Source organism: Tachyglossus aculeatus, chromosome 4 (assembly GCF_015852505.1).
Source record: "Tachyglossus aculeatus isolate mTacAcu1 chromosome 4, mTacAcu1.pri, whole genome shotgun sequence".
NCBI classification, from domain to species: Eukaryota; Metazoa; Chordata; class Mammalia; order Monotremata; family Tachyglossidae; genus Tachyglossus; species Tachyglossus aculeatus.
Genome location: NC_052069.1, coordinates 1,124,761 through 1,152,261, shown reverse-complemented (window position 1 = coordinate 1,152,261; position 27,501 = coordinate 1,124,761). Strand labels below are relative to the sequence as shown.

The 27,501-nt window shown below is 47.3% G+C and overlaps 1 protein-coding gene across 2 annotated transcripts in view; it reads right to left on the bottom strand.

The window, feature by feature from the left end:
• FAM193A (family with sequence similarity 193 member A) overlaps positions 1-27,501 on the bottom strand; it is a 252,759-nt gene that overhangs the window by 69,034 nt on the left and 156,224 nt on the right. Inside the window, exons 8-13 of one of the 2 annotated variants that reach the window (XM_038745554.1) lie at positions 26,103-26,250; positions 18,468-18,545; positions 16,595-16,707; positions 15,061-15,306; positions 7,783-7,954; positions 1,181-1,360 (exon numbers count right to left, since the gene is read on the bottom strand). In XM_038745554.1, the coding sequence (XP_038601482.1) occupies positions 1,181-1,360; positions 7,783-7,954; positions 15,061-15,306; positions 16,595-16,707; positions 18,468-18,545; positions 26,103-26,250 (937 nt within the window). The remainder of the gene's footprint in view (positions 1-1,180; positions 1,361-7,782; positions 7,955-15,060; positions 15,307-16,594; positions 16,708-18,467; positions 18,546-26,102; positions 26,251-27,501) is intronic. The other variant, XM_038745555.1, reaches the window with a different exon arrangement.

The window sequence follows — 27,501 nt, the reverse complement described above, 5'->3', positions numbered from 1 at the left end:
GCTCCTCCTCCATTTTTTTCTTCGTCAGACGACAGTCACCTGGAGGAAGTCGGCCAGCCGCCGTCTCGGAATCGTTCGTTCCTTCCGTCGAATCTGGGCCGAGGCCGTTCGGCGGGCCGGTCAACAGAAACGACGTGGAAGGCATCCGACCTTCCCAGGAGGCCTCCCCAGACTAAACCCCCTCCTTCCTCTTCCTCTATTCATTTATTTTACTTGTACATATCTATTTGTTTTATTTTGTTAATATGTTTGGTTTTGTTCTCTGTCTCCCCCTTCTAGACTGTGAGCCCACTGTTGGGTAGGGACCGTCTCTATATGTTGCCAACTTGGACTTCCCAAGTGCTCAGTACAGTGCTCTGCACACAGTAAGCGCTCAATAAATACGACTGATTGATTGATTGATTGATTGAAGTGACTTGCCCAAAGTCACACAGCTGACAATTGGCGGAGCCGGGATTTGAACCCATGACCCCTGACTCCAAAACCCGGGCTCTTTCCACTGAGCCACGCAGGTTGTCCCACGTGGGGCTCACAGTCTTAATCCCCATTTAACAGATGAGGGAACTGCGGCACAGAGACGTGACTTGCCCAAAGTCACACAGCTGACGATCAATCCATCGTATTTATTGAGCGCTTACTGTGTGCAGAGCACTGTACTAAGCACTTGAGAAATACAATCAATCAATCGCATTTATTGAGCGCTTACTGTGTGCAGAGCACTGTACTAAGCGCTTGACAAGTCCAAGTTGGCAACATACAGAGACGGTCCCTACCCAACAGTGGGCTCACAGTCTAAAAGGGGGAGACAGAGAACAAAACCAAACATACTAACAAAATAAAATAAATAGAATAGATATGTACAGGTAAAATAAATAGAGTAATAAATATGTACAAACATATATACATATATACAGGTGCTGTGGGGAAGGGAAGGAGGTAAGATGGAGGGGATGGAGAGGGGGACGAGGGGGAGAGGAAGGAACGGGGACAAGTGGCACAGTCGCGATCCCATGTGGGATGGGAACTGTGCCCCACCTGCTTTGCTTGTATCCATCCCAGCGGTTAATACAGAGCCTGGCACATAGTAGGTGCTTACTACCACGATTATCAGCATCATGAGGTCACACCAGTAAGGGGAAGCCGGGAAATGGTAGCCTGGGCGGGCAGAGCGGGCACGTACCTGCTGGGTGGGGTACGCGGGGGGTGGACTGTCCGTTTTGGCTTCCTCTTTCCTCGGGGCCCTTTTCCCTAGCGCTAGATCCTCCTTTTGCGTTCCCGGTGGTTCCCCGCTGCTCTCTCCATCCGCTTCCTCATCATCCGCCTCGGAAGAGTTACTGCTAGTGCTGCTTACCTGTGGGGACTTGGGACGCAAAAAATATAAATAAATTAATAAAACAAAACACAAACCAGAAAAAAATAAAATACAACAAAACAAACCGGAAATCCATTATCCGTTTCAAGATTAAATGTCGTAAAGGCCAAGCGCTCAGTACTGTGCTTTGCACACCGTATCAATCAATCAATCGTATTTATTGAGCGCTTACTGTGTGCAGAGCACTGGGCTAAGCGCTTGGGAAGTACAAGTTGGCAACACAGAGAGACGGTCCCTACCCAACAGTGGGCTCGCAGTCTAGAAGGGGGAGACAGAGAACAAAACCAAACATCTTAACAAAATAAAATAAATAGAATAGATATGTACAAGTAAAATAAATAAATAGAGTAATAGATATGTACAAACATATATACATATATACAGGTATATACAGGTATAAATATGACTGACTGAATGAAAGATCATTCAGTCACGCTTGCCCACTCCGACCCGACTGCGCCCCTCTGATGATGATAATGACGGTATCTGTTAAGCGCTTACTAGGTGCCAAGCACCGGTCTAAGCGCTGGGGGAGACACAAGGTGATCAGGTTGTCCCACGTGGGGCTCACAGTCTGAATCCCCATTTTACAGATGAGAAACTGAGGCCCAGAGAAGTGAAGTGACTTGCCCAAAGTCACACAGCTGATAGGTGGCGGAGCCGGGATTAGAACCCAGGACCTCTGACTCCCAAGCCCGGGTTCTTTCCACACTGCTGCCTCTCCCACTTCAGCCCAGCCCACACTCTCTGCTTCTCTAGCATCAACCTGCTCACTCGGCCTGTTAACTTGTTTTATTAATAATAATAATAATAATAATAATAATGGTGGCATTTATGAAGCCCTTACTCTGAGCAAAGCACCATTCTAAGCACTGGGGAGATTACAAGGTGATCAGGTTGTCCCACGGGGGGCTCACAGTCTTCATCCCCATTTTACATATGAGGGAACTGAGGCAGAGAAAAGTGAAGTGGCTTGCCCAAAGTCACGCAGCTGACAATTGGCGGAGCCGGGATTTGAACCCGTGACCTCTGACTCCAAAGCCCGGACTCTTTCCACTGAGCCACGCTGCGTCGCCTGTTTTGCTGTCTGTCTTCCCCCCTTCTAGACTGTGAGACTGCTGTGGTGAGGGACTGTCTCTATCTGTTGCTGAACTGTACTCCCCGAGCGCTTAGTACAGTGCTCTGCACACAGTAAGTGCTCAATAAATACGACTGAATGAATGAATCTCGTCTCTCCTGCCACCCATCCCTTGCTCACGTCCTCCCTCTGGCCTGAAATTCCCACCTCGCTTCGAATGAATGAACTCTATTTCTTTCTTTCTTTATTTATCTTACTTGTCCATATCTATTCTATTTATTTTATTTTGTTAGTATGTTTGGTTTTGTTCTCTGTCTCCCCCTTCTAGACTGTGAGCCCACTGCTGGGTAGGGACTGTCTCTATGTGTTGCCGACTTGTACTTCCCAAGCGCTTAGTACAGTGCTCTGCACACAGTAAGCGCTCAATAAATATGATTGATTGATTGATCCGGCAGACCACCACTCTCCCCCTCAACCCTCCGGAAAGCACATCTCCTCCGAGAAGCCTTCCCTGACGAGACTCTCTTCTCCCCATCCATCTACCCTCTCCCTTCTGCATCACCTATGCCTTGGGACTGTACCCCTTAATCATAATAATAACACTAATAATAATAATAATGGCATTTTATTAAGTGCTTACTATGTGCAAAGCACTGTTAATAATGATAATAATAATGATGGCATTTATTAAGCGCTTACTCTGTGCAAAGCACTGTTCTAAGCGCTGGGGACGTTACAAGTTACCCCCCCATCTTACCTCCTTCCCTTCCCCACAGCACCTGTATATATGTATATATGTTTGTACATATTTATTACTCTATTCACTTATTTATTTATTTATTTTACTTGTACATGTCTATTCTATTCATTTTACTTTGTTAGTATGTTTGGTTTTGTTCTCTGTCTCCCCCTTTTAGACTGTGAGCCCACTGTTGGGTAGGGACCGTCTCTATATGTTGCCAACTTGGACTTCCCAAGCGCTTAGTACAGTGCTCTGCACACAGTAAGCACTCAATAAATACGATTGATTGATTGACTGATTGATCCGGCAGACCACCACTCTCCCCCTCAACCCTCCGGAAAGCCCATCTCCTCCGAGAAGCCTTCCCTGACGAGCCTCTCTTCTCCAAAACCATCTACCCTCTCCCTTCTGCATCACCTGTGCCGTGGGACCGTACCCCTTAATAATAATAATAATAATGATAATAATAATGGCATTTTATTAAGCGCTCACTATGTGCAAAGCACTGTTAATAATGATAATAACAATGATGGCATTTATTAAGCGCTTACTCTGTGCAAAGCACTGTTCTAAGCGCTGGGGACGTTACAAGTCACCCCCCCCATCTTACCTCCTTCCCTTCCCCCACAGCACCTGTATATATGTATATATGTTTGTACATATTTATTACTCTATTCATTTATTTATTTATTTATTTTACTTGTACATGTCTATTCTATTCATTTTATTTTGTTAGTATGTTTGGTTTTGTTCTCTGTCTCCCCCTTTTAGACTGTGAGCCCACTGTTGGGTAGGGACCGTCTCTATATGTTGCCAACTTGGACTTCCCAAGCGCTTAGTACAGTGCTCTGCACACAGTAAGTGCTCAATAAATACAATTGATTGATTGATTGATTGATCCGGCAGACAACCACTCTCCCCCCTCAACCCTCCGGAAAGCACATCTCCTCCGAGAAGCCTCGGACGAGCCTCTCTTCTCCCCATTCATCTACCCTCTCCCTTCTGCATCACCTGTGCCGTGGGACCGTACCCCTTAATAATAATAATAATAATGATAATAATAATGGCATTTTATTAAGCGCTCACTATGTGCAAAGCACTGTTAATAATGATAATAATAATGATGGCATTTATTAAGCGCTTACTCTGTGCAAAGCACTGTTCTAAGCGCTGGGGACGTTACAAGTTACCCCCCATCTTACCTCCTTCCCTTCCCCACAGCACCTGTATATGTGTATATATGTTTGTACATATTTATTACTCTATTTATTTATTTATTTAACTTGTACATATCTATTCTATTTATTTTATTTTGTTAGTATGTTTGGTTTTGTTCTCTGTCTCCCCCTCCTAGACTGTGAGCCCGCTGTTGGGTAGGGACCGTCTCTATATGTTGCCAACTTGTACTTCCCAAGCGCTTAGTCCAGTGCTCTGCACACAGTAAGCGCTCAATAAATACGATTGATGATGATGATGACTGTACCCCTTAACAATAATAATAATGATAATGGCATTTTATTAAGCGCTTACTATGTGCAAAGCACTGTTAATAATAACAATGATGACATTTATTAAGTGCTTACGATGTGCAAAGCACTGTTCTAAGCGCTGGGGAGGTTACAAGGTGATCAGGTTGTCCCACGGGGGGGCTCCCAGTCGTCATCCCCATTTTCCAGATGACGTAACTGAGGCCCAGAGAAGTGAAGTGATTTACCCAAAGTCACACAGCTGACAATTGGCGGAGCCGGGATTTGAACCCATGACCTCTGACTCCAAAGCCCGGGCTCTTTTCCACTGCTTCTCTAAGCATTCTGATATTCACCCCCAACTTGCAGCCTCCCAACACTTCTGTTGTGTCCCTTCCCCTAGCTGGAATTTATTCCAACGTCTGTCTCGCCCACTAGATCGAAAGTTCTAGACTGGGCCGGGATCATGTCTAGAAGTAACAGTATTTATTGAGCGCTGCCTGGGCGCAGAGCACTGCACTAAGCGCTACCACCGACGGACTGGAAAGAGGAGGCGGGTGAGAATCAGACCCGAGCCCTTTCCCGAAAGGTTAACAAGTGAGAAGCCGCGTGGCTCTAATGGAAAGAGCCCGGGCTTGGGAGTCAAGGTCATGGGTTCAAATCCCCCTTCTAGACTGTGAGCCCACTGCTGGGTAGGGACCGTCTCTATATGCTGCCAAGTTGTACTTCCCAAGCGCTTAGTACAGTGCTCTGCACACAGTAAGCGCTCAATAAATACGATTGATTGATTGATTGTACTTCCCAAGCGCTTAGTACAGTGCTCTGCACACAGTAAGCGCTCAATAAATACGACTGAATAAATGAATGACAATCCCGGCTCTGCCAATTGTCAGCTGTGTGGCCAATTTCACTTCCCTGGGCCTCAGTCACCTCATCTGTTAAATGGGGATTAAGACTGCGAGCCCCACGTGGGACAACCTGATCACCTTGTATCTACCTCCAGCGCTTAGAGAAGCAGCGTGGCTCAGTGGAAAGAGCCCGGGCTTTGGAGTCAGAGGTCATGGGTTCAAATCCCGGCTCTGCCAATTGTCAGCTGTGTGACTTTGGGCAAGTCACTTAACTTCTCTGTGCCTTCAGTTCCCTCATCTGTAAAATGGGGATGAAGACTTTGAGCCCCCCCGTGGGACAACCTGATCACCTTGTTACCTCCCCAGCATTTAAAACAGTGCTTTGCACATAGTAAGTGCTTAATCATCAATCGTATTTATTGAGCGCTTACTGTGTGCAGAGCACTGTACTAAGCGCTTGGGAAGTACAAGTTGGCAACATATAGAGACAGTCCCTACCCAACAGTGGGCTCACAGTCTAAAAGAATAAATGTCATTATTATTATTAGAACAGAGCTTTGCACATTGTAAGCGCTTAACAAATGCCATTATTATTTTTATTACTATTAACGCTACTGCATCGTGCTGGCCTAGGTGCTTAGTACAGAGCCCTGCCCAAGTGAAGGTTCAACAAAGAGCCCCGGCTCTCTCTCCGTCCCTCCAGGCTCCAGTCTCCTCCTGCCTTCAGGACATCTCCATCTGGATGTCTGCCCGCCATCTAAAACTCAATATGTCCAAGACTGAGCTCCTTATCTTCCCTCTCCCTGACTATCCCATCACTGTAGACGACACAACCATCCTTCCCGTCTCACAAGCCCACAACCTTGGTGTCGTCCTCGACTCCGCTCTCTCATTCACCCCCCACATCCAAGCCGTCACCAAAACCTGCCAGTCTCAGCTCCGCAACATCGCCAAGATCCGCCCTTTCCTCTCCATCCAAACCGCTACCCTGCTCGTTCAATCTCTCGTCCTATCCCGACTGGACTACTGCATCGGCCTCCTCAATGCTCTCCCATCCTCCTGTCCCTCCCCGCTTCAGTCTATACTTCACTCTGCTGCCCGGATTATCTCTGTACAGAAACGCCCTGGGCATGTTACTCCCCTCCTCAAAAACCTCCAATGGCTACCGATCAATCTGCGCATCAGGCAGAAACTCCTCCCCCTGGGCTTCCAGGCTGTCCATCCATCCATCCCCTGGCCCCCTCCTCCCTCCCCTCCCTTCTCTCCTTCTCCATCCCAGTCCGCACCCTCCGCTCCTCTGCCGCTAATCTCCTCCCCGTACCTCGTTCTCGCCTGTCCCGCCGTCGACCCCCGGCCCACGTCATCCCCCGGGCCCTGGAATGGCCCTCCCTCTGCCCCTCCGCCAAGCTAGCTCTCTTCCTCCCTTCAAGGCCCTGCTGAGAGCTCACCTCCTCCAGGAGGCCTTCCCAGACTGAGCCCCTTCCTTCCTCTCCCCCATCGTCCCCCTCTCCATCCCCCCATCTTACCTCCTTCCCTTCCCCACAGCACCTGTATATATGGATATATGGTTGTACATATTTATTACTCTATTTATTTATTTATTTATTTTGCTTGTACATTTCTATCCTATTTATTTTATTTTGTTGGTATGTTTGGTTCTGTTCTCTGTCTCCCCCCTTTTAGACTGTGAGCCTACTGTTGGGTAGGGACTGTCTCTATGTGTTGCCAATTTGTACTTCCCAAGCGCTTAGTACAGTGCTCTGCACATAGTAAGCGCTCAATAAATACGATTGATTGATTGATTGATTTCCGACTTGTACTTCCCAAGCGCTTAGTACAGCGCTCTGCACACAGTAAGCGCTCAATAAATACGACTGAATGAACAAACACCATCAAGTGGTCGACTGACAAAGAACCGAGCGAATTCCACTGATACGCAACCATCTATTTCACTATATAGAAGAAGGCTACACGGAGAAGCAGCGTGGCTCAGTGGAAAAGAGCCCGGGCTTTGGAGTCAGAGGTCAGGGGTTCAAATCCCGGCTCCGCCAACTGTCGGCTGTGTGACTTCGGAATAGTCACTTCACTTCTCTGTGCCTCAGTTCCCTCATCTGGAAAATGGGGATGAAGACTGTGAGCCCCCCCCGGGGGACAACCTGATCACCTTGTAACCTCCCCGCCGCTCAGAATAGTGCTTTGCACATAGTCAGCGCTTAATAGATGCCATCGTTATTATTAGTAGTACATACAGAGCCCCCCAAGATGTAAAGCGATACCTCATCTTTCAGGGCCATGTTTTCGCCTCCACCGTTTAATTCGCTGTGGATCCCGTTCATGTTGGCCACGACCTCGGCGTCGTCGTAGTTGTTCAAGGGGTAGATGTCGGCAAATTTGGCCGACAGCGGCGCCACGTCCTCCTCCTCCTCCTCCTCGTCGTCGTCGCTCCCGCTGAGGATAAGCAAGCACACGCGAGCAGACCGTGGGGCTAGGTTGGCTTGGGAAGCGGAGCGCTTTCAAAAACAAACCAGGAATCAGTTCCCGGTTTCCTGCTGGGAAAACGGGCAAGACCACCCAGACAAGGGCGAGGGGCTAGGACGGTCGGCGCAGCGGAGGTCATTTTTTATTTTCTTTAATGCCGTTTATTAAGCGCTTACTATGTGCCGAGCACCGTTCTAAGCGCTGGGGGGGGGATACAATAATAATAATAATAATAATGGCATTTATTAAGCGCTTACTATGTGCAAGGCACTGTTCTAAGTGCTGGGGAGGTTACAAGGTGATCAGGTTGTCCCTCGTGGGGCTCACAGATTTAATCCCCATTTTCCAGATGAGGTAACTGAGGCACAGAGAAGTTAAGTGACTTGCCCAAAGTCACACAGCTGACAATTGGCAGAGCTGGGATTTGAACCCATGATCTCTGACTCCAAAGCCCAGGCTCTTTCCTACTGAGCCACGCTGCTTCTCTGGTGATCAGGTTGCGCAACGTGGGGCTCACCGTCTTCATCCCCATTTTACGGATGAGGGAGCTGAGGCCCAGAGAAGTGACATCACCCAGCTGACAAGCGGCGGAGCCGGGATTGGAACCCGTGACCTCTGACTCCAAAGCCCGGAGTCTTTCCACTGAGCCACGCTGCTTGATACTTAAAATATATATATTTTTTAAAAACGGAGCCGGGATTGGAATCCATGACCTCTGACTCCAAAGCCCGGAGTCTTTCCATTGAGCCACGCTGCTTGATATTTAAAATATATTTTTATAAAAAAGATCATGGAACAGGCCACCACTACCAAGACAACGGTGAAGTGACACCCCCCTCCCCCCTGAATTGGTACCGTCCGGTTAACTGGATCGGGAAAATAAGCGCTTAGTACAGTGCTCTGCACACAGTAAGCGCTCAATAAATACGATTGATTGATTGAAAATGTCCTTGAGTACCAATCTTTTTTGATTTCCTGCTTTTAAGTACCAATTAGAGACACTTAAACTGGAGGAGCCATTGAGACTTTCCAATTACACCGTTATCATTATGATATTTGTTTGGCGCTCTGTGCCAAGCGCCGTTCTCAGCACTGGGGTAGATACAAGCTAATCAGATTGGACATAGTCCCTGTCCCACCTGGGGCTCACTGTCTTACTCCCCATTTTACAGATGAGGGAACTGAGGCCCGGAGAAGTGACCTGCCCAAGGTTGCACAGCAGAAAGTGGCGGAGCCGGGATTAGAACCCATGACCCTCTGGCCCTATCCAGTAGGCCACGATTAGGCTGTGTATTGTCTGATAGAGGCCTTCCCAGACTGAGCCCCCTTTTTCCTCTCCCCCTTGTCCGCCTCTCCATCCCATCTTACCTCCTTCCCCTCCCCACAGCACCTGTATATATGTACATATGTTTGTACATATTTATTACTCTACTTATTTATTTTACTTGTACATATTTATTCTATTTACTTTATTTTGTTAATACGTTTTGTTTTGTTGTCTGTCTCCCCTTTCTAGACTGTAAGCCCACCGCTGGGTAGGGACCGTCTCTGTATGTTGCCAACTTGGACTTCCCAAGCGCTCAGTCCAGTGCTCTGCACAGAGTAAGCGCTCAATAAATACGATTGATTGATTGATTGATTTACCGTCTCTATATGTTGCCAACCTGTACTTCCCAAGCACTTAGTCTAGTGCTCTGCACACAGTAAGCGCTCAATAAATACGACTGAATGAATACGTTGCCAACTTGGACTTCCCAAGCGCTTAGTCCAGTGCTCTGCACACAGTAAGCGCTCAATAAATACAATCGAATGAATGAATGAATGCTGGCCGCTCTGGCTGGTCTGAGCAGTGATGATAATAATAATAATAACGGCATTTGTTAAGCATTTGCTTTAAACGCGGGAGTACATACACAGTCCTAACCCCCATTTTAAGGATGAGGGAACTGAGGCCCAGTGAAGTGAAGTGACTTGCCCGAGGTCCCACAGCAGACAGGTCTATATATGTTTGTACAGATTTATTACTCTATTTATTTTACTTGTACATATTCACTATTCTATTTATTTTGTTAATGATGTGCATTTAGCTTTAATTCTATTTGTTCTAACGACTTGACACCTGTCTACATGTTTAGTTTTGTTGTCCGTCTTCCCCTTTCTAGACTGTGAGCCCGTTGTTGGGTAGGGACCGTCTCTATGTTGCCAACTTGTACTTCCCAAGCGCTTAGTACAGTGCTCTGAACACAGTAAGCACTCAATAAATACGATTGACTGAACGAATGAATGCTGACCACTCTGGCTGGTCTGAGCAGTAATAATAATTAATAATAATAATAATAATAATAATGGTATTTGTTAAGCATTTGCTTTAAAGGCGGGAATATATACACAGTCCTAACCCCCATTTTAAGGATGAGGGAACTGAGGCCCAGTGAAGTGAAGTGACTTGCCCGAGGTCCCACAGCAGACAGGTCTATATATGTTTGTACAGATTTACCACTCTATTTATTTTACTTGTACATATTCACTATTCTATTTATTTTGTTAATGATGTGCATTTAGTTTTAATTCTATTTGTTCTAACGACTTGACATCTGTCTACATGTTTAGTTTTGTTGTCTGTCTTCCCCTTTCTAGACTGTGAGCCCGTTGTTGGGTGGGGACCGTCTCTATGTTGCCAACTTGTACTTCCCAAGCGCTTAGCACAGTGCTCTGCGCACAGTAAGCGCTCAATAAATATGATTGAATGAATGAATGAATGAATGTTGACCACTCTGGCTGGTCTGAGCAGTAATAATAATAATTAATAATAATAATAATGGTATTTGTTAAGCATTTGTTTTAAACGCGGGAGTACACACGCAGTCCTAACCCCCATTTTAAGGATGAGGGAACTGAGGCCCAGTGAAGTGAAGTGACTTGCCCGAGGTCCCACAGCAGACAGGTCTATATATATTTGTACAGATTTATCACTCTATTTTTCTTGTACATATTCACTATTCTATTTATTTTGTTAAATAAAACAAAACAATAGGGTGGGGAGAAGAGTGCGTGGACCCAAAACCAAAACTAACTAAATAAAAACTAATAATTTCCAAAAAAGCAAGAACAACGAAGCTCACTCCGACCAATAACCGGCCGGTGGAAGGCAAGGTCTTTCTAGTGCCTTAAAACTTCGGTTTTAAGGCACCCCATTTTACAGATGAGGTAACTGAGGCACAGAGGATGTGGAAGAGACTTGCCCAATGTCTCCCAACAGACCCACGGAGGAGCCGGGATTAGGACTCGGGGCCTTCTGAGTCCCAGGCCCGGGCTCTACCCACTAGGCCACGCCGCTTCTACCCATTGCAGCAATCAATCAATCAATCAGTCAATCAATCGTATTTATTGAGCGCTTACTGTGTGCAGAGCACTGTACTAAGCGCTTGGGAAGTACAAATTGGCCACGTATAGAGACAGTCCCTACCCAACAGTGGGCTCACAGTCTAAAAGGGGGAGACAGAGAACAAAACCAAACATACTAACAAAATAAAATAAATAGAATAGATATGTACAAGTTAAATAAATAGAGTAATAAATACGTACAAACATATATACATATATACAGGTGCTGTGCGGCCGTGACGATCTCCTGCAGAGATGCGTTACAGGTTGACCGGTTAATCAATCAATCAACTGGAGAAGCAGCGTGGCTCAGTGGGAAGAGCCCGGGCTTTGGAGTCAGAGGTCATGGGTTCGAATTCCGACTCAGCCACATGTCTGCCGTGTGGCCTTGGACTTCTCTGAGCCTCAGTTCCCTCATCTGCAAAATGGGGATTAAGATTGGGAGCCCCACGTGGGACAACTTGATCACCTTGTATCCCCCCCCAGCGCTTAGAACACATAGTAAGCGCTTAATAAATGCCATTTAAAAAAAAAAAAGTAGAGAAGCAGCGTGGCACAGTGGAAAGAGCCCGCGCTTTGGAGTCGGCGGTCATGGGTTCAAATCCCGGCTCCGCCACTAGTCAGCTGTGTGACTTTGGGCAAGTCACTTCATTTCTCGGGGCCTCAGTGCGCTCATCTGTAAAACGGGGATGAAGACTGTGAGCCCCCCGTGGGACAACCTGATCACCTTGTAACCTCCCCAGCGCTTAGAACAGTGCTTTGCACATAGTAAGCGCTTAATAAAGACGATGGACTGAAAGTAGAGAGGCCCGTTTTCAGGTCAGCGTGGCCCAGTGGCCGGAGCCCGGACCCGGGCGGGGGGCTCAGAATGACCTGGGTTTTCTTCCCGGCTCCGCCGTTTGTCTTCCGCGTGGCCTTGGGCAACTCACTGCCCTTTTCTGTGCCTCAGTTACCTCATCTGTAAAATGAGGATTAAAACTTGGAGCCCCATGTGGGACATGGACCGCGTCCCAAACTGTTTAGCTTGCATCCACCGCAGCACTTAGTACAGTGCGGGCACACAGTAAATGCTTAACAAACACCACAAGTATTATTATTAATATTACTGTTATTATCAATACCACAGGCGAGCCGGCATTCGCTCATTCACCTTATCACACAGCACGGCAGTCTTAACTACATTCTTTTCCACGCCTTTTTTAATAAAAGAAAATACTACAAATAATAATAAAAATAATAATGATAATAAAAAATAATGACGGTATTTGCTAAGCACCTACTATGTACCAAGCACTATTCTAAGCACTGGGGTTGATACAAGGTTCATTCATTCAATCATATTTAGTGAGCGCTTGCTGCGTGCAGAGCACTGTACTAAGCGCTTGGGAAGTCCAAGTTGGCAACATATAGAGACGGTCCCTACCCGACAGCGGGCTCACAGTCTAGAAGGGGGAGACAGACAACAAAACATATTAACAAAATAAAATCAATCAATCAATCGTATTTATTGAGCACTTACTGTGTGCAGAGCACTGTACTAAGCGCTTGGGAAGTCCAAGTTGGCAACATAGAGAGACGGTCCCTACCCAACAGCGGGCTCACAGTCTAGAAGTCTAGAAGGTGATCAGGTTGTCCCATGTGGGGCTCGCAGACTTAGTCCCCATTTTGCAGATGAGGTAACTGAGGCACAGAGAAGTTAATAATAATACTAATGATGGTATTTGTTAAGCGCTTACTATGTGCTCAGCACTGTTCTAAGCGCTGGAGGAGATACACGGTAATCAGGTTGTCCCACTTGGGGCTCACAGTCTTAATCCCCATTTTACAGATGAGGTAACGGAGGCACAGAGAAGTGACTTGCCCAAGGTCACACAGCTGAGAAGTGCCGGAGCGGGGATTAGAACCCACGACCTCTGACTCTCAAGCCTGGGCTCTTTGCACTAAGCCACGCTGCTTCTCTAAAAATAACCCCCAAAAACCATTTTTCCCAGAGGTCGCTCTGCGAACCCCACCTCACTTCCCCTGGAGTTCAGTTTTCACATCTCTTCCACACCCCAGCGCTTAGAACAGTGCTTTGCACATAGTAAGCGCTTAATAAATGTCATCATCATCATCATCATCATCATCATCATCCCCACTCCGCCACTTCTCAGCTGTGTGGCTTTGGGCAAGTCACTTCACTTCTCTGTGCCTCAGTTCCCTCATCTGTAAAATGGGGATGAAGGCTGTGAGCCCCCCAGTGGGACAACCTGATCACCTTGTAACCTCTCCAGCACTGCACATAGTAAGCGCTGCTTAGAGAAGCAGCGTGGCTCAGTGGAAAGAGCCCGGGCTTTGGAGTCAGAGGTCATGGGTTCGAATCCCGGCTCCACCACAGGTCTCCTGTGTGACCTTGGGCAAGTCACTTCACTTCTCTGAGCCTCAGTTACCTCATCTGCAAAAATGGGGATTAAGACTCTGAGCCCCACGTGCGACAACCTGATCACACTGTATCCCCCCCCAGTGCTTAGAACAGTGCTTTGCACATAGTAAGCACTTAACAAATGCCATCATTATTATAAATGCCATTATTATTATTATCACCATCTGGATACATCTCCGGGTCGGGGAATCAGAAGCACCGGGGTTCTAATCCCAGCTCCGCCACGTGTCTGCCGTCTGACCTTGGGCAATCAATCAATCAATCAATCGTATTTATTGAGTGCTTACTGTGTGCAGAGCACTGTACTAAGCGCTTGGGAAGTCCAAGTTGGCAACATAGAGAGACAGCCCCTACCCAACAGTGGGCTCACAGTCTAGAAGGGGGAGAAATCCATCAATCAATCAATCAATTGTATTTATTGAGCGCTTACTGTGTGCAGAGCACTGGACTAAGTGCTTGGGAAGTCCAAGCTGGCAACACATAGAGACAGTTCCTACCCAACAGTGGGCTCACAGTCTAGAAGGGGGAGAAATCAATCAATCAATCAACTGTATTTATTGAGCACTTACTGTGTGCAGAGCACTGTACAAAGCACTTGGGAAGTCCAAGCTGGCAACATAGAGAGACAGTCCCTACCCAACAGTGGGCTCACAGTCTAGAAGGGGGAGAAATCCATCAATCAATCAATCAATTGTATATATTGAGCACTTACTGTGTGCAGAGCACTGTACTAAGTGCTTGGGGAGTCCAAGTTGGGAACACAGAGCGACAGTCCCTACCCAACAGTGGGCTCACAGTCTAGAAGGGGGAGAAATCAATCAATCAATCAATCAACTGTATTTATGGAGCGCTTACCGTGTGCAGAGCACTGTACAAAGCGCTTGGGGAGTCCAAGTTGGGAACATAGAGAGACAGTCCCTACCCAACAGTGGGCTCACAGTCTAGAAGGGGGAGAAATCCATCAATCAATCGATCCATTGCATTTATTGAGCGCTTGGGAAGTCCAAGTTGGCAACATATAGAGACGGTCCCTACCCAACAGTGGGCTCACGGTCTAAAAGGGCGAGACACTTCGCTTCTCCGGGCCTCAGTGCCCTCATCTGTTAAACGGGGATTAAGAGCGTGAGCAGGGACTGAGCCCGACTGATCCACCTGGGCCTTCCCCGGCGCTTAGGACGGTGCCCGGTATGTAGTAAGCGCCGCGACCATCCCGGCTGGCGCCGGCCTTCCAAGCGCGCGTTTCCCACCCCGCGGCGGAGGGAAGACTCACAAGGTCGGGGCGGCCCCGTTGTCGGCGAGGAGGAGCCTGGGGTGCTGCTGGATGGTGATGGGGGAGCTGGAGCCCGAGCCCGAGCTGGCCGACGACAGGCTGGGCGGGCAGATGTCCGCCAAGTAGTCCGGCCCGGGCTCCCCGGGCAGCGGCAGCCGGCTGACGTGGACGTCCTCGGGGACGGGCGAGTCCACCACGCCGCATGTCAGGATGTGGGACAGGCTGCAGTCGTCGCAGGTACACCTGCTTAAGGAGGGGGACGGGGTGACCGAGGCCGGCCGGACCCCGGGGGCCCCGGTCCCGGTCCCGCGCGCCTCATCAGCGTCGATCGTATTTATTGAGCGCTTACTGTGCGCAGGGCACCGGACTAAGCGCTTGGGAAGGACAAGTTGGCAACATATAACCCAACAGCGGGCTCACAGTCTAAAAGGGGGAGACAGGGAACAAAGCCAAACATACTAACAAAATAAAATCAATAGACTAGATATGTACAAGTAAAATAAATAGAGTAATAAATTTGTACATCATCATCAATCGTATTTATTGAGCGCTTACTGTGTGCACAGCGCCGGACTAAGCGCTTGGGAAGGACAAGTTGGCAACATATAACCCAACAGCGGGCTCACAGTCTAAAAGCGGGAGACAGAGAACAAAGCCAAACATACTAACAAAATAAAACAGAATAGATATGTACAAGTAAAATAGAGTAATAAATATGTACATCATCATCATCATCAATCGTATTTATTGAGCGCTTACTGTGTGCAGAGCACCGGACTAAGCGCTTGGGAGGTACAAGTTGGCAACATATAACCCAACAGTGGGCTCACAGTCTAAAAGCGGGAGACAGAGAACAAAACCAAACATACTAACAAAATAAAATAAATAGAATAGATATGTACAAGTAAAATAAATAGAGTAATAAATATGTACATCATCATCATCATCAATCGTATTTATTGAGCGCTTACTGTGTGCAGAGCACTGTACTAAGCGCTTGGGAAGTACAAATTGGCAACAGATAGAGACAGTCCCTACCCAACAGTGGGCATATATACAGGTGCTGTGGGGAAGGGAAGGAGGTAAAATGGGGGAATGGAGAGGGGGGCGAGGGGGAGAGGAAGGAAGGGGCTCAGTCTGGGAAGGCCTCCTGGAGGAGGTGGGCTCTCAGTAGGGCCTTGAAGGGAGGAAGAGAGCGAGCTTGGCGGGTGTTGGGAGGGAGGGCATTCCAGGGCTCGGGGGAGGGACGTGGGCCGGGGGTCGATGGCGGGACGGGCGAGAGCGAGGTACGGGGAGGAGATTAGCGGTGGAGGAGCGGAGGGTGCGGGCTGGGCTGGAGAAGGACAGAAGGGAGGTGAGGTAGGAGGGGGCCAGGGGATGGACAGCCTGGAAGCCCAGGGGGAGGATCTGCCTGATGCGCAGATTGATTGGTAGCCACTGGAGATTTTTGAGGAGGGGAGTAATGTGCCCAGAGCGTTTCTGGACAAAGATAATCCGGGCCCGGGGCGCCCTCGCCCGCGGACCCCGGCCTCACCTTCTCCTGTAATTGCAGTTGGGGCAGTCAGGCATGCTCAGGCGTGACGACAGCATGTGCCTCATCGTGTCTGTGAAGTTGTTCTCTCCAGCTAACGCTTTCTTGTTATTTAGCTGAAGGAAAGGACAAAGCGACGGATTAGCCTCCAGGCCGTTCCACGACCAATGAAACTAATAATATGGTGAGCACTGGGGCTACGGAAACGTTGGCCCTCAGGGGGACGGGGGTTTACCGAGCTACGCTGCAGTCGGCCGCCGTCGAGGTTCGGTTCAGGGTTGGGTTCTGCGCATGGGGGATGCTCGATCAATCAATCAATCATATATATTGAGTGCTTACTGTGTGCACAGCACTGCACTAAGCGCTTGGGAAGTCCAAGTTGGCAACATATAGAGACGGTCCCTACCCAACAGGGGGCTCACAGTCTAGAAGGGGGAGAAATCAATCAATCAATCAATTGCATTTATTGAGCACTTACTGTGTGCAGAGCACTGTACTAAGCGCTTGGGAAGTCCAAGTTGGCAACATATAGAGCCGGTCCCTACCCAACAGGGGGCTCACAGTCTAGAAGGGGGAGAAATCAATGAATCAATCAATCAATTGTATTTATTGAGTGCTTACTGTGTGCAGTGCACTGTACTAAGCGCTTGGAAAGTCCAAGTTGGCAACATATAGAGACGGTCCCTACCCAACAGTGGGCTCACAGTCTAGAAGGGGGAGAAATCAATCAATCAATCAATTGTATTTATTGAGCACTTACTGTGTGCAGAACGCTGTACTAAGCGCTTTGGAAGTCCAAGTTGGCAACATATAGGGACAGTCCCTACCCAACAGGGGGCTCACAGTCTAGAAGGGGGAGAAATCAATCAATCAATCAATTGTATTTATTGAGCGCTTACGGTGTGCAGAGCACTGCACTAAACGCTTGGGAAGTCCAAGTTGGCAACATATAGAGACAGACAGTCCCTACCCAACAGTGGGCTCACAGTCTAGAAGGGGGAGAAATCAATCAATCAATCATATTTATTGAGCGCTTACTGTGTGCAGAGCGCTGCACTAAGCGCTTGGGAAGTCCAAGTTAGCAACATATAGAGCCGGTCCCTACCCAACAGGGGGCTCACAGTCTAGAAGGGGGAGAAATCAATCAATCAATCAATCAATCAATTGTATTTATTGAGCACTTACTGTGTGCAGAGCACCGCACTAAGCGCTTGGGAAGTACAAGTTGGCAGCATATAGAGACGGTCCCTACCCTACAGTGGGCTCACAGTCTAGAAGGGGGAGAAATCAATCAATCAATCAATTGTATTTATTGAGCGCTTACTGTGTGCAGAGCGCTGCACTAAGCGCTTGGGAAGTCCAAGTTGGCAACATATAGAGACGGTCCCTACCCAACAGTGGGCTCACAGTCTAGAAGGGGGAGAAATACGACTGAAGAACGAATGGACGAATGAATGGACGCGGCTTCGCAACGGAAACAGCTTTACGGACATCCCGTTCTCGGGACGGCCACAAAAACCAGGTAGAGAAAGCAGACGAGGAAAACGGACATTTCAATCTGACGTGAAAATACAACCGTCTCCACTGGGATATCAAGACATATCCCGAATGATTGTGGGATTGTTTCTTTGCCTGGAAAGACGGTAAGGATTATTCCCCAAAGGGATGGCTGTTGAGCAAGACAACTTGCTTTCGCCTAGGCTGTATCTCAGGACAGATCTCGTTTAGCCGTGGGATGCGTGGGATGCGCGCAGATCGTCACTTCAACTTCGAATTCTCCCCCGGGGTAAATGTTTGGCCTTAAGTACGAAATGCACGAATACGACCGAAATGAAAGAACTTTTCCTTTTTCGCCCGGAAGTTCGCGATTCCATACCTGCTCTTCAAAGAATCGTCTTTGTTTAAAAAACTCCCAGTCTTCTTTTAACATGCGTTGCTTTGTTTTCATTGCCATCTAGAGAGAATATTTGAGAGCCATTAAACGACCTTGTCCTTCCCGAGCGCTTAGTACAGTGCTCTGCACACAGTGAGCGCTCGATAAATACGACTGAATGAATGAATGAATCTGTGTAGAGACGAACGTTCAGGCTATTTTCCAGGGAGCGGGAGGATTCAAACGAGCTCGCGCCAAACCCACAATTTGGGGCCCCTCATTACGAGAGTCCCAAAGCATGACCCGCTATTCTCCCGCTTTGTCCAAACTTCTCTGACGTGCTTACAAGGTTTTTTTTTTTTTAAATCCCGCACAAACTCAAAAGAAAACTCGCATTTTAAAAGGGAAACTTAACTCTTTCCCCTTACGGAAATCGAAATAGCTCAATCCCCACGCTCAAATGTCATCTTTTCAAGGTCCGAAAGCACCCAAGACGCTCCCACACCGGGTTTTCAAAATGACTGAAGTCCACACGGAAACTATTTTGCCCTCTGACTACAATTATCATCTCTCGACCCATTCTAGCGTTACCCATCCACGCGGGCACACACGTGGGTGGGTGGGTGTACGTGAAAAAGCGAGTTAACGCGCTCTTTCAGGCGCCTTCCGATTTGGGCCTGATTTTATAGATTGGTCTCCCGATTTGACTCCTCACCGGACAAATCAGCCACTGGCATTTACTGTATTAAGCGCTTGGGAGTCTACGCTATAGCCGAGTGGACACGCTCCCGGCCCACCAGGAGCTGAATGTCTAGAGCAGGAGACCGCTGTTAAAAGAAACGGCGGATTTCTAGACTGTGAGCCCGCTTTTGGGTCGGGACCGTCCCTATATGTTGCCAACTTGGACTTCCCAAGCGCTTAGTACAGTGCTCTGCACACAGTAAGCGCTCAATAAATACGACTGAATGAATGAATGAACTTGGACATCCGTACCGCAGGACTGAGTGACCCGCAAAGATGAGCCACATCGCCATGATTTAGGTTTGGCTCACTGGATGGGTAATAATTTCTCTCACAAATCACTCAGAGACGCGCGTCCTCATCGTCCAAGCTGAGCTACAGCGTAGGTTCTTCGCTAGAATGTGGACTGAACGAGATATTCATTCATTCAATCGTATTTATTGAGCACTTACTGTGTGCAGAGCACTGTACTAAACGCTTGGGAAGTACAAGTCGGCAACAGATAGAGACGGTCCCTACCCAACAGCGGGCTCACAGTCTAGAAGAGGGAGACGGACGACGAAACAAAAGGTACTAACAAAATAAAATAAATAGAATAAATAGGTACAAGTAAAATAGAGTAATAAATATGTACCATTCATTCATTCATTCAATCGCATTTATTGAGCACTTACTGTGTGCAGAGCACTGTACTAAGCGCTTGGGAAGTACAAGTTGGCAACATATAGGGACGGTCCCTACCCAACAGCGGGCTCATAGTCTAGAAGAGGGAGACAGATGACCAAACAAAACAAATTCAATCGTATTTATCGAGCGCTAACTGTGTGCAGAGCACTGTACTAAGCGCTTGGGAAGTCCAAGTCGGCAAACCATAGAGACGGTCCCTACCCAACAGCTGGCTCACAGTCTAGAAGATGCGTTTCCTAGGGGATTCATTCATTCATTCAATCGTATTTATCGAGCGCTTACTGTGTGCAGAGCACTGTACGCAGCGCTTGGGAAGTCCAAGTTGGCAACATAGAGAGATATCAATCAATCAATCGATCGTATTTATTATAATAATAATGGCATTTATTAAGCAGTGTGGTTCAATTGAAATAGCACGGGTTTGGGGCTTTGGAGTCAGGGGTCATGGGTTCAAATCCCAGCTCTGCCAATTGTCAGCTGTGTGACTTTGGGCAAGTCACTTAACTTCTCTGTGCCTCAGTTACCTCATCTGTAAAACGGGTATGACAACCAGATCACCTTGTGACCTCCCCAGCGCTTAGAACAGTGCTTTGCACATAGCAAGCGCTTAATAAATGCCATTATTATTATTATTATTTATTGAGCGCTTACTGTGTGCAGAGCACTGTACTAAGCGCTTGGGAAGTCCACATTGGCAACCTTTAGAGATATGACTTCATCATCAAGGGCTTCGGAGACAACAATGTGGGATGGTGGCAGAACTGCCCTGAGTTTGTGAATCTGAACTGCTTTCTATGATGATGATGATGATGGCATTTATTAAGCGCTTACTATGTGCAAAGCACTGTTCTAAGCACTGGGGAGGTTACAAGGTGATCAGGCTGTCCCACGGGGGGGCTCCCAGTCTTCATCCCCATTTTACAGATGAGGGAACTGAGGCCCAGAGAAGTTAAGTGACTTGCCCAAAGTCACACAGCTGACAATTGGCGGAGCCGGGATTTGAACCCTTGACCTCTGACTCCAAAGCCCAGGCTCTTTCCACTGTGCCACGCTGCTTCTATGTTACCCGCACGTTACATAGGCTAGACAACGAGATAACGGGTACAGTTTGGACACGTGTACCCAACACGCATCAGCCATATCATCATCATCATCATCAATCGCATTTATTGAGCGCTTACTATGTGCAGAGCACTGTACTAAGCGCTTGGGAAGTACAAATTGGCAACATATAGAGACAGTTAAATAGGTACAAACATATATACATATATACAGGTATACACAGACACACACACACACATATATATATATATATATATACATATCATCAATCGTATTTATTGAGCACTCACCATGTGCAGAGCACTGTACTAAGCGCTTGGGAAGTACAAACTGGCAACACACAGAGACAGTCCCTACCCAACAGTGGGCTCACAGTCTAAAAGTCTAAAAGACATATACATACATACAATGCCCAATGCATCGTCCCACTTGCCCACCCATATTCGGGAAGAGAGGGTGAGGAGGGTCTTCAAAATGCCCTCCTTCCTCAAATTCGCCAAAAGATCACTCTTTCCCCCCTTCAAAACCAGCAGAGAAGCTGCTGTGGCTCAGTGGAAAGAGCCCGGGCTTTGGAGTCAGAGGTCATGGGTTCAAATCCCGGCTCTGCCAACTGTCAGCTGTGTGACTTTGGGCAAGTCACTTGACTTCTCTGTGCCTCAGTTACCTCATCTGGAAAATGGGGATTAAAAGTGTGAGCCCCCCGTGGGACAACCTGATCACCTTGTAACCTCCCCAGCGCTTAGAACAGTGCTTTGCACATAGTAAGCGCTTAACAAATACCAACATTATTATTATTATTATTATTATTCAAAACCCTACCGAAGGGTTTCTAGACTGTGAGCCCGCTGTTGGGTAGGGACTGTCTCTATGTGCACTTCCCAAGCGCTTAGTACAGTGCTCTGCACACAGTAAGCGCTCAATAAATACGATTGATTGATTGAAGGCTCAGCTCCTCTCTCCAAGAGACCTTCCCAGACTATGGCTCCCTTTTCCTCAGCTCCCTCTCCCATCTGCATCACCTCAACTCACTCCCTTCGCTCTTCCGCCCCTCCCCACAGCACTTATATATTTATGTATATACGTATAATTCCATTTATTTACATTGACACCTGTATATTTGATGTGTACGTAGCCATAATTTATTTATATTGATGCCTGTTTACTTGAGCCCACTGTTGGGTAGGGACTGTCTCTATATGTTGCCAACTTGTACTTCCCAAGCGCTTAGTACAATGCTCTGCACACAGTAAGCGCTCAATAAATACGATTGGTTGATTGATTGATGTTTTGATGTCTGTCTTCCCCCTTCTAGACTGTACGCTCCGCGTGGGCAGGGACTGTCTCTCTTTATTGCTGAACTGTACTTGCATTCATTCATTCAGTCGTATTTATTGAGCGCTTACTGTGTGCAGGGCGCTGTACTAAACGCTTGGAAAGTGCAATTCGGCAACAGAGACACTTTCCGAGTGCTTAGTACAGTGCTCTGCACACAGTAGGTGCTCAATAAATGCGATTGAATGAATGAATTAAAAAGGGTCAGATATCGACTTTACCAGTAACCACGAAGAGGAGAATAATAATAATAATGATGGTATTTGTTAAGCACTTACTATGTGCCAAGCACTGTTCTAAGCGCTGGGGAGGTTACAAGGTGATCAGGTTGTCCCACGGGGGGCTCACAGTCTTCATCCCCAGTTTACAGATGAGCCAACTGAGGCACGGAGAAGTTAAGTGACTTGCCCAAAGTCACACAGCTGACAGTTGGCGGAGCCGGGATTTGAACCCATGACTTCTGACTCCAAAGCCCGGGCTCTTGACGCTGAGCCACGCTGCTTCTCGGATAATAATAATAATCATGGCATTTCTTAAGTGCGTACTCTGTGCCAAGCACTGTTCTAAGCACTAGAGAGGATACAAGGTGATGAGGTTGTCCCACGGGGGCTCACAGTCTTCATCCCCATTTTACAGACGAGGTAACGAGGCCCAGAGAAGTGAAGTGACTTGCCCAAAGTCACACAAGCTGACAAGTGGCGGAGCCGGGATTTGAACCCATGACCTCTGACTCCAAAGCCCGGGCTCTTGCCACTGAGCCACGCTGCTTCTCTAATTTATGGCAGCCTTAAAAACAGGGTGTTTTAAATCTCTCAACTGCCCAAATGATAGCGGAAATTACACAGAACAGATTCCCCTGAAAATACAGGCAAGTTTGTTTTTTTTAAGAATGCTTCTAAACTCTTGTGATTTCATTCATTCATTCATTCAATCGTATTTATTGAGCGCTTACTGTGTGCAGAGCACTGTACTAAGCGCTTGGGAAGTCCAAGTCGGCAACATACAGAGACGGTCCCTTACCTCCTTCCCTTCCCCACAGCACCTGTCTATATGTATATATGTTTGTACATATTTATTACACTATTTATTTATTTATTTTACTTGTACATACCTATTCTATTGATTTTACTTTGTAAGTATGTTTGGTTTTGTTCTCTGTCTCCCCCTTTTAGAATGCTCTATAAATATGATTGATGATGATGAAATAGAATAAATACATACAAGTAAGAGTGAGCCAACTGTTGGGTTGGGAGCATCTCTAGATGTTGCCAACTTGGACTTCCCATGCGCTCAGTACAGTGCTCTGCACACAGTAAGCGCTCAATAAATACGATTGATTGATTGATTAATAAATATGTACCATTCATTCATTCAATCATATTTATTGAGCGCTTACTGTGTGCAGAGCACTGTACTAAGCAGTTGGCAATTCCAAGTTGGCAACATCTAGAGACGGTCCCAACCCAACAGCGGGCTCACAGTCTAGAAGGGGGAGATGGACGACAAAACAAAACATATTAACAAAATAAAATAAATAGAATTTATTTATTTATTTGGGAGGCCTTCCCAGACTGAGCCCCTTCCTTCCTCTCCCCCTCTCCACCCCACAATCTTACCTCCGTCCCTTCCCCACAGCACCTGTATATATGTATATATGTTTGTACATATTACTCTATTTATTTATTTATTTTACTTGTACATATCTATTCTATTGATTTTATTTTGTAAGTATGTTTGGTTTTGTTCTCCGTCTCCCCCTTTTAGAATGCTCTATAAATACGATTGATGATGATGATGATGAAATAGAATAAATACGTACAAGTCAGAGTGAGCCAACTGTTGGGTGGGGACCGTCTCTATAGGTTGCCAACTTGGACTTCCCAAGTGCTCAGTACAGTGCTCTGCACACAGTAAGCGCTCAATAAATACGACTGATTGATTAATAAATATGTACCATTCATTCATACATTCATTCAATCATATTTATTGAGCGCTTACTGTGTGCAGAGCACCGTACTAAGCGCTTGGGAAGTCCAAGTCGGCAACATCTAGAGACGGTCCCTACCCAACAGCGGGCTCACAGTCTAGAAGAGGGAGACGGATGACAAAACAAAACATATTAACAAATTAAAATAAATAGAATAAATACGTACAAGTAAGAGTGAGCCAACTGTTGGGTTGGGACCGTCTCTATATGTTGCCAACTTGTAGTTCCCAAGCGCTCAGTACAGTGCTCTGCACAAAGTATGCGCTCAATAAATACGATTGATTGATTGATTAATAAATATGCACCATTCATTCATTCAATCATATTTATTGAGCGCTTACTGTGTGCAGAGCACCATACTAAGCGCTTGGGAAGTCCAAGTCGGCAACATCTAGAGACGGTCCCTACCCAACAGCAGGCTCACAGTCTAGAAGAGGGAGACGGCCGACAAAACAAAACATATTAACAAAATAAAATAAATAGAATAAATACGTACAAGTAAGAGTGAGCCACCTGTTGGGTTGGGACCGTCTCTATATGTTGCCAACTTGTAGTTCCCAAGCGCTCAGTACAGTGCTCTGCACAAAGTAAGCGCTCAATAAATACGATTGATTGATTGATTAATAAATATGCACCATTCATTCATTCAATCATATTTATTGAGCGCTTACTGTGTGCAGAGCACCGTACTAAGCGCTTGGGAAGTCCAAGTCGGCAACATCCAGAGACGGTCCCTACCCAACAGCGGGCTCACAGTCTAGAGGGGGGAGACAGATGACAAAACAAAACATATTAACAAAATAAAATAAATAGAATAAATATGTGCAAGTAAAACAGAGTAATAAATATGCACCATTCACTCATTTATTCATTCATTCAGTCAGTCGTATTTACTGAGAGCTTACTGTGTGCAGAGCACCGTACTAAGCGTTTGGGAAGTCCAAGTTGGCAACATATAGAGACGGTCCCTACCCAACGGTGGGCTCACAGTCTAGAGGGGGGAGACAGAGAACAAAACATATTAACCAAATAAAATAAATAGAATAAATACGGACAAGTAAGAGTGAGCCACCTGTTGGGTAGGGACCGTCTCTAGATGTTGCCAACTTGGACTTCCCAAGCGCTCAGTACAGTGCTCTGCACACAGTGAGCGCTCAATAAATACGATTGATTGATTGATTAATAAATATGCACCATTCATTCATTCAATCATATTTATTGAGTGCTTACTGTGTGCAGAGCACCGTACTAAGCGTTTGGGAAGTCCAACTCGGCAACATCTAGAGACGGTCCCTACCCAACAGCGGGCTCACAGTCTAGAGGGGGGAGACAGACGACAAAACAAAACATATTAACAAAATAAAATAAATAGAATAAATATGTGCAAGTAAAACAGAGTAATAAATATGCACCATTCATTCATTCATTCATTCAGTTGTATTTACTGAGAGCTTACTGTGTGCAGAGCACCGTACTAAGCGCTTGGGAAGTCCAAGTTGGCAACATATAGAGACGGTCCCTACCCAACGGTGGGCTCACAGTCTAGAGGGGGGAGACAGAGAACAAAACGTATTAACCAAATAAAATAAATAGAATAAATACGGACAAGTAAGAGTGAGCCACCTGTTGGGTAGGGACCGTCTCTAGATGTTGCCAACTTGGACTTCCCAAGCGCTCAGTACAGTGCTCTGCACACAGTGAGCGCTCAATAAATACGATTGATTGATTGATTGATGAATAAATATGTACCGTCCATTCCTTCACTGAATGAACGAGCAGAGCGCCGCGGCGCAGTCGGGGCCCGGCCGGGGGGCCGCTCGGCTCCTCACCTGCTCGTCCACGTAGTCGTCGATTCTCTTCTGGCACTGGAGCCACTCCTGCGCCACTCGCCCCATGTCCTCTTCCAGCCGATGGTACCTTTGTAACAAGGTAGCGTACGTGTCCTCGCCGCACGAGTCGTGCGCCGCCATCCCCAGCCTGCGAGAGAGGGACAGGGAAGCTTCGAACGGGGCCGGCCCGCGGGCGCCCAGAGGACCGGCTCCGCCGCGCACCTTTTATTTAGACTGTCTCTAGATGTTGCCATCTTGGACTTCCCAAGCGCTCAGAGGAGCAGCGTGGCTCAGTGGAAAGAGCCCGGGCTTTGGAGTCGGAGGTCATGGGTTCGAATCCCCGCTCCCCCACACGTCTGCTGTGTGACCTTAGGCAAGTCACTTAGCTTCTCTGGGCCCCCGGCCCATGTCATCCCCCGGGCCTGGAATGCCCCCAGTCCCTCTGCCCATCCGCCAAGCTCGCTCTCTTCCTCCCTTCAAGGCCCTGCTGAGAGCTCACCTCCTCCAAGAGGCCTTCCCAGACTGAGCCCCTTCTTTCCTCTCCCCCTCGTCCCCCTCTCCATCCCCCCGTCTCACCTCCTTCCCTTCCCCACAGCACCTGCATATATGTATATATGGTTGTACAGATTTATTACTCTATTTATTTATTTATTTATTTATTTTACTTGTACATTTCTATCCTACTTATTTTATTTTGTTGGTATGTTTGGTTCTGTTCTCTGCCTCCCCCTTTTAGACTGTGAGCCCACTGTTGGGTAGGGACTGTCTCTATGTGTTGCCAATTTGTACTTCCCAAGCGCTTAGTACAGTGCTCTGCACATAGTAAGCGCTCAGTAAATACGATTGATTGATTGATTGATTCTCTGAGCCTCAGTTCCCTCATCTGTAAAATGGGGGTTAAGACTGGGAGCCCCACGTGGGACAACTTGATCACCTTGTAACCTCCCCAGCGCTTAGAACAGTGCTCTGCACATAGTAAGCGCTTAACAAATGCCATTATTATTATTAGTAGTAGTAGTACGGTGCTCTGCACGCAGTAAGCGCTCAATAAATACGACATTGATTGATCGGCTGGTCACCCTGGAGAAGTGGCTTCGCTTCTCTGGGCCTCAGTTCCAGAGAATATGGACTAGGACCGCCTGCCCCACGCGGGACGGGAACGGTGTCCAATCTGATTATCTTGCGTCTTCGCCAGCGCCTAGTACAGTGCCCGGCCGGCACTGCATAGTAAGCACAGAGAGGCAGCGTGGCTCAGTGGAAAGAGCCCGGGCTTTGGAGTCAGGGGTCGTGGGTTCTAATCCCGGCTCCGCCGCTTGTCAGCTGTGTGACCTTGGGCAAGGCACTTCACTTCTCTGGGCCTCAGTTCCATCTGCAAAATGGGGATGAAGACTGGGAGCCC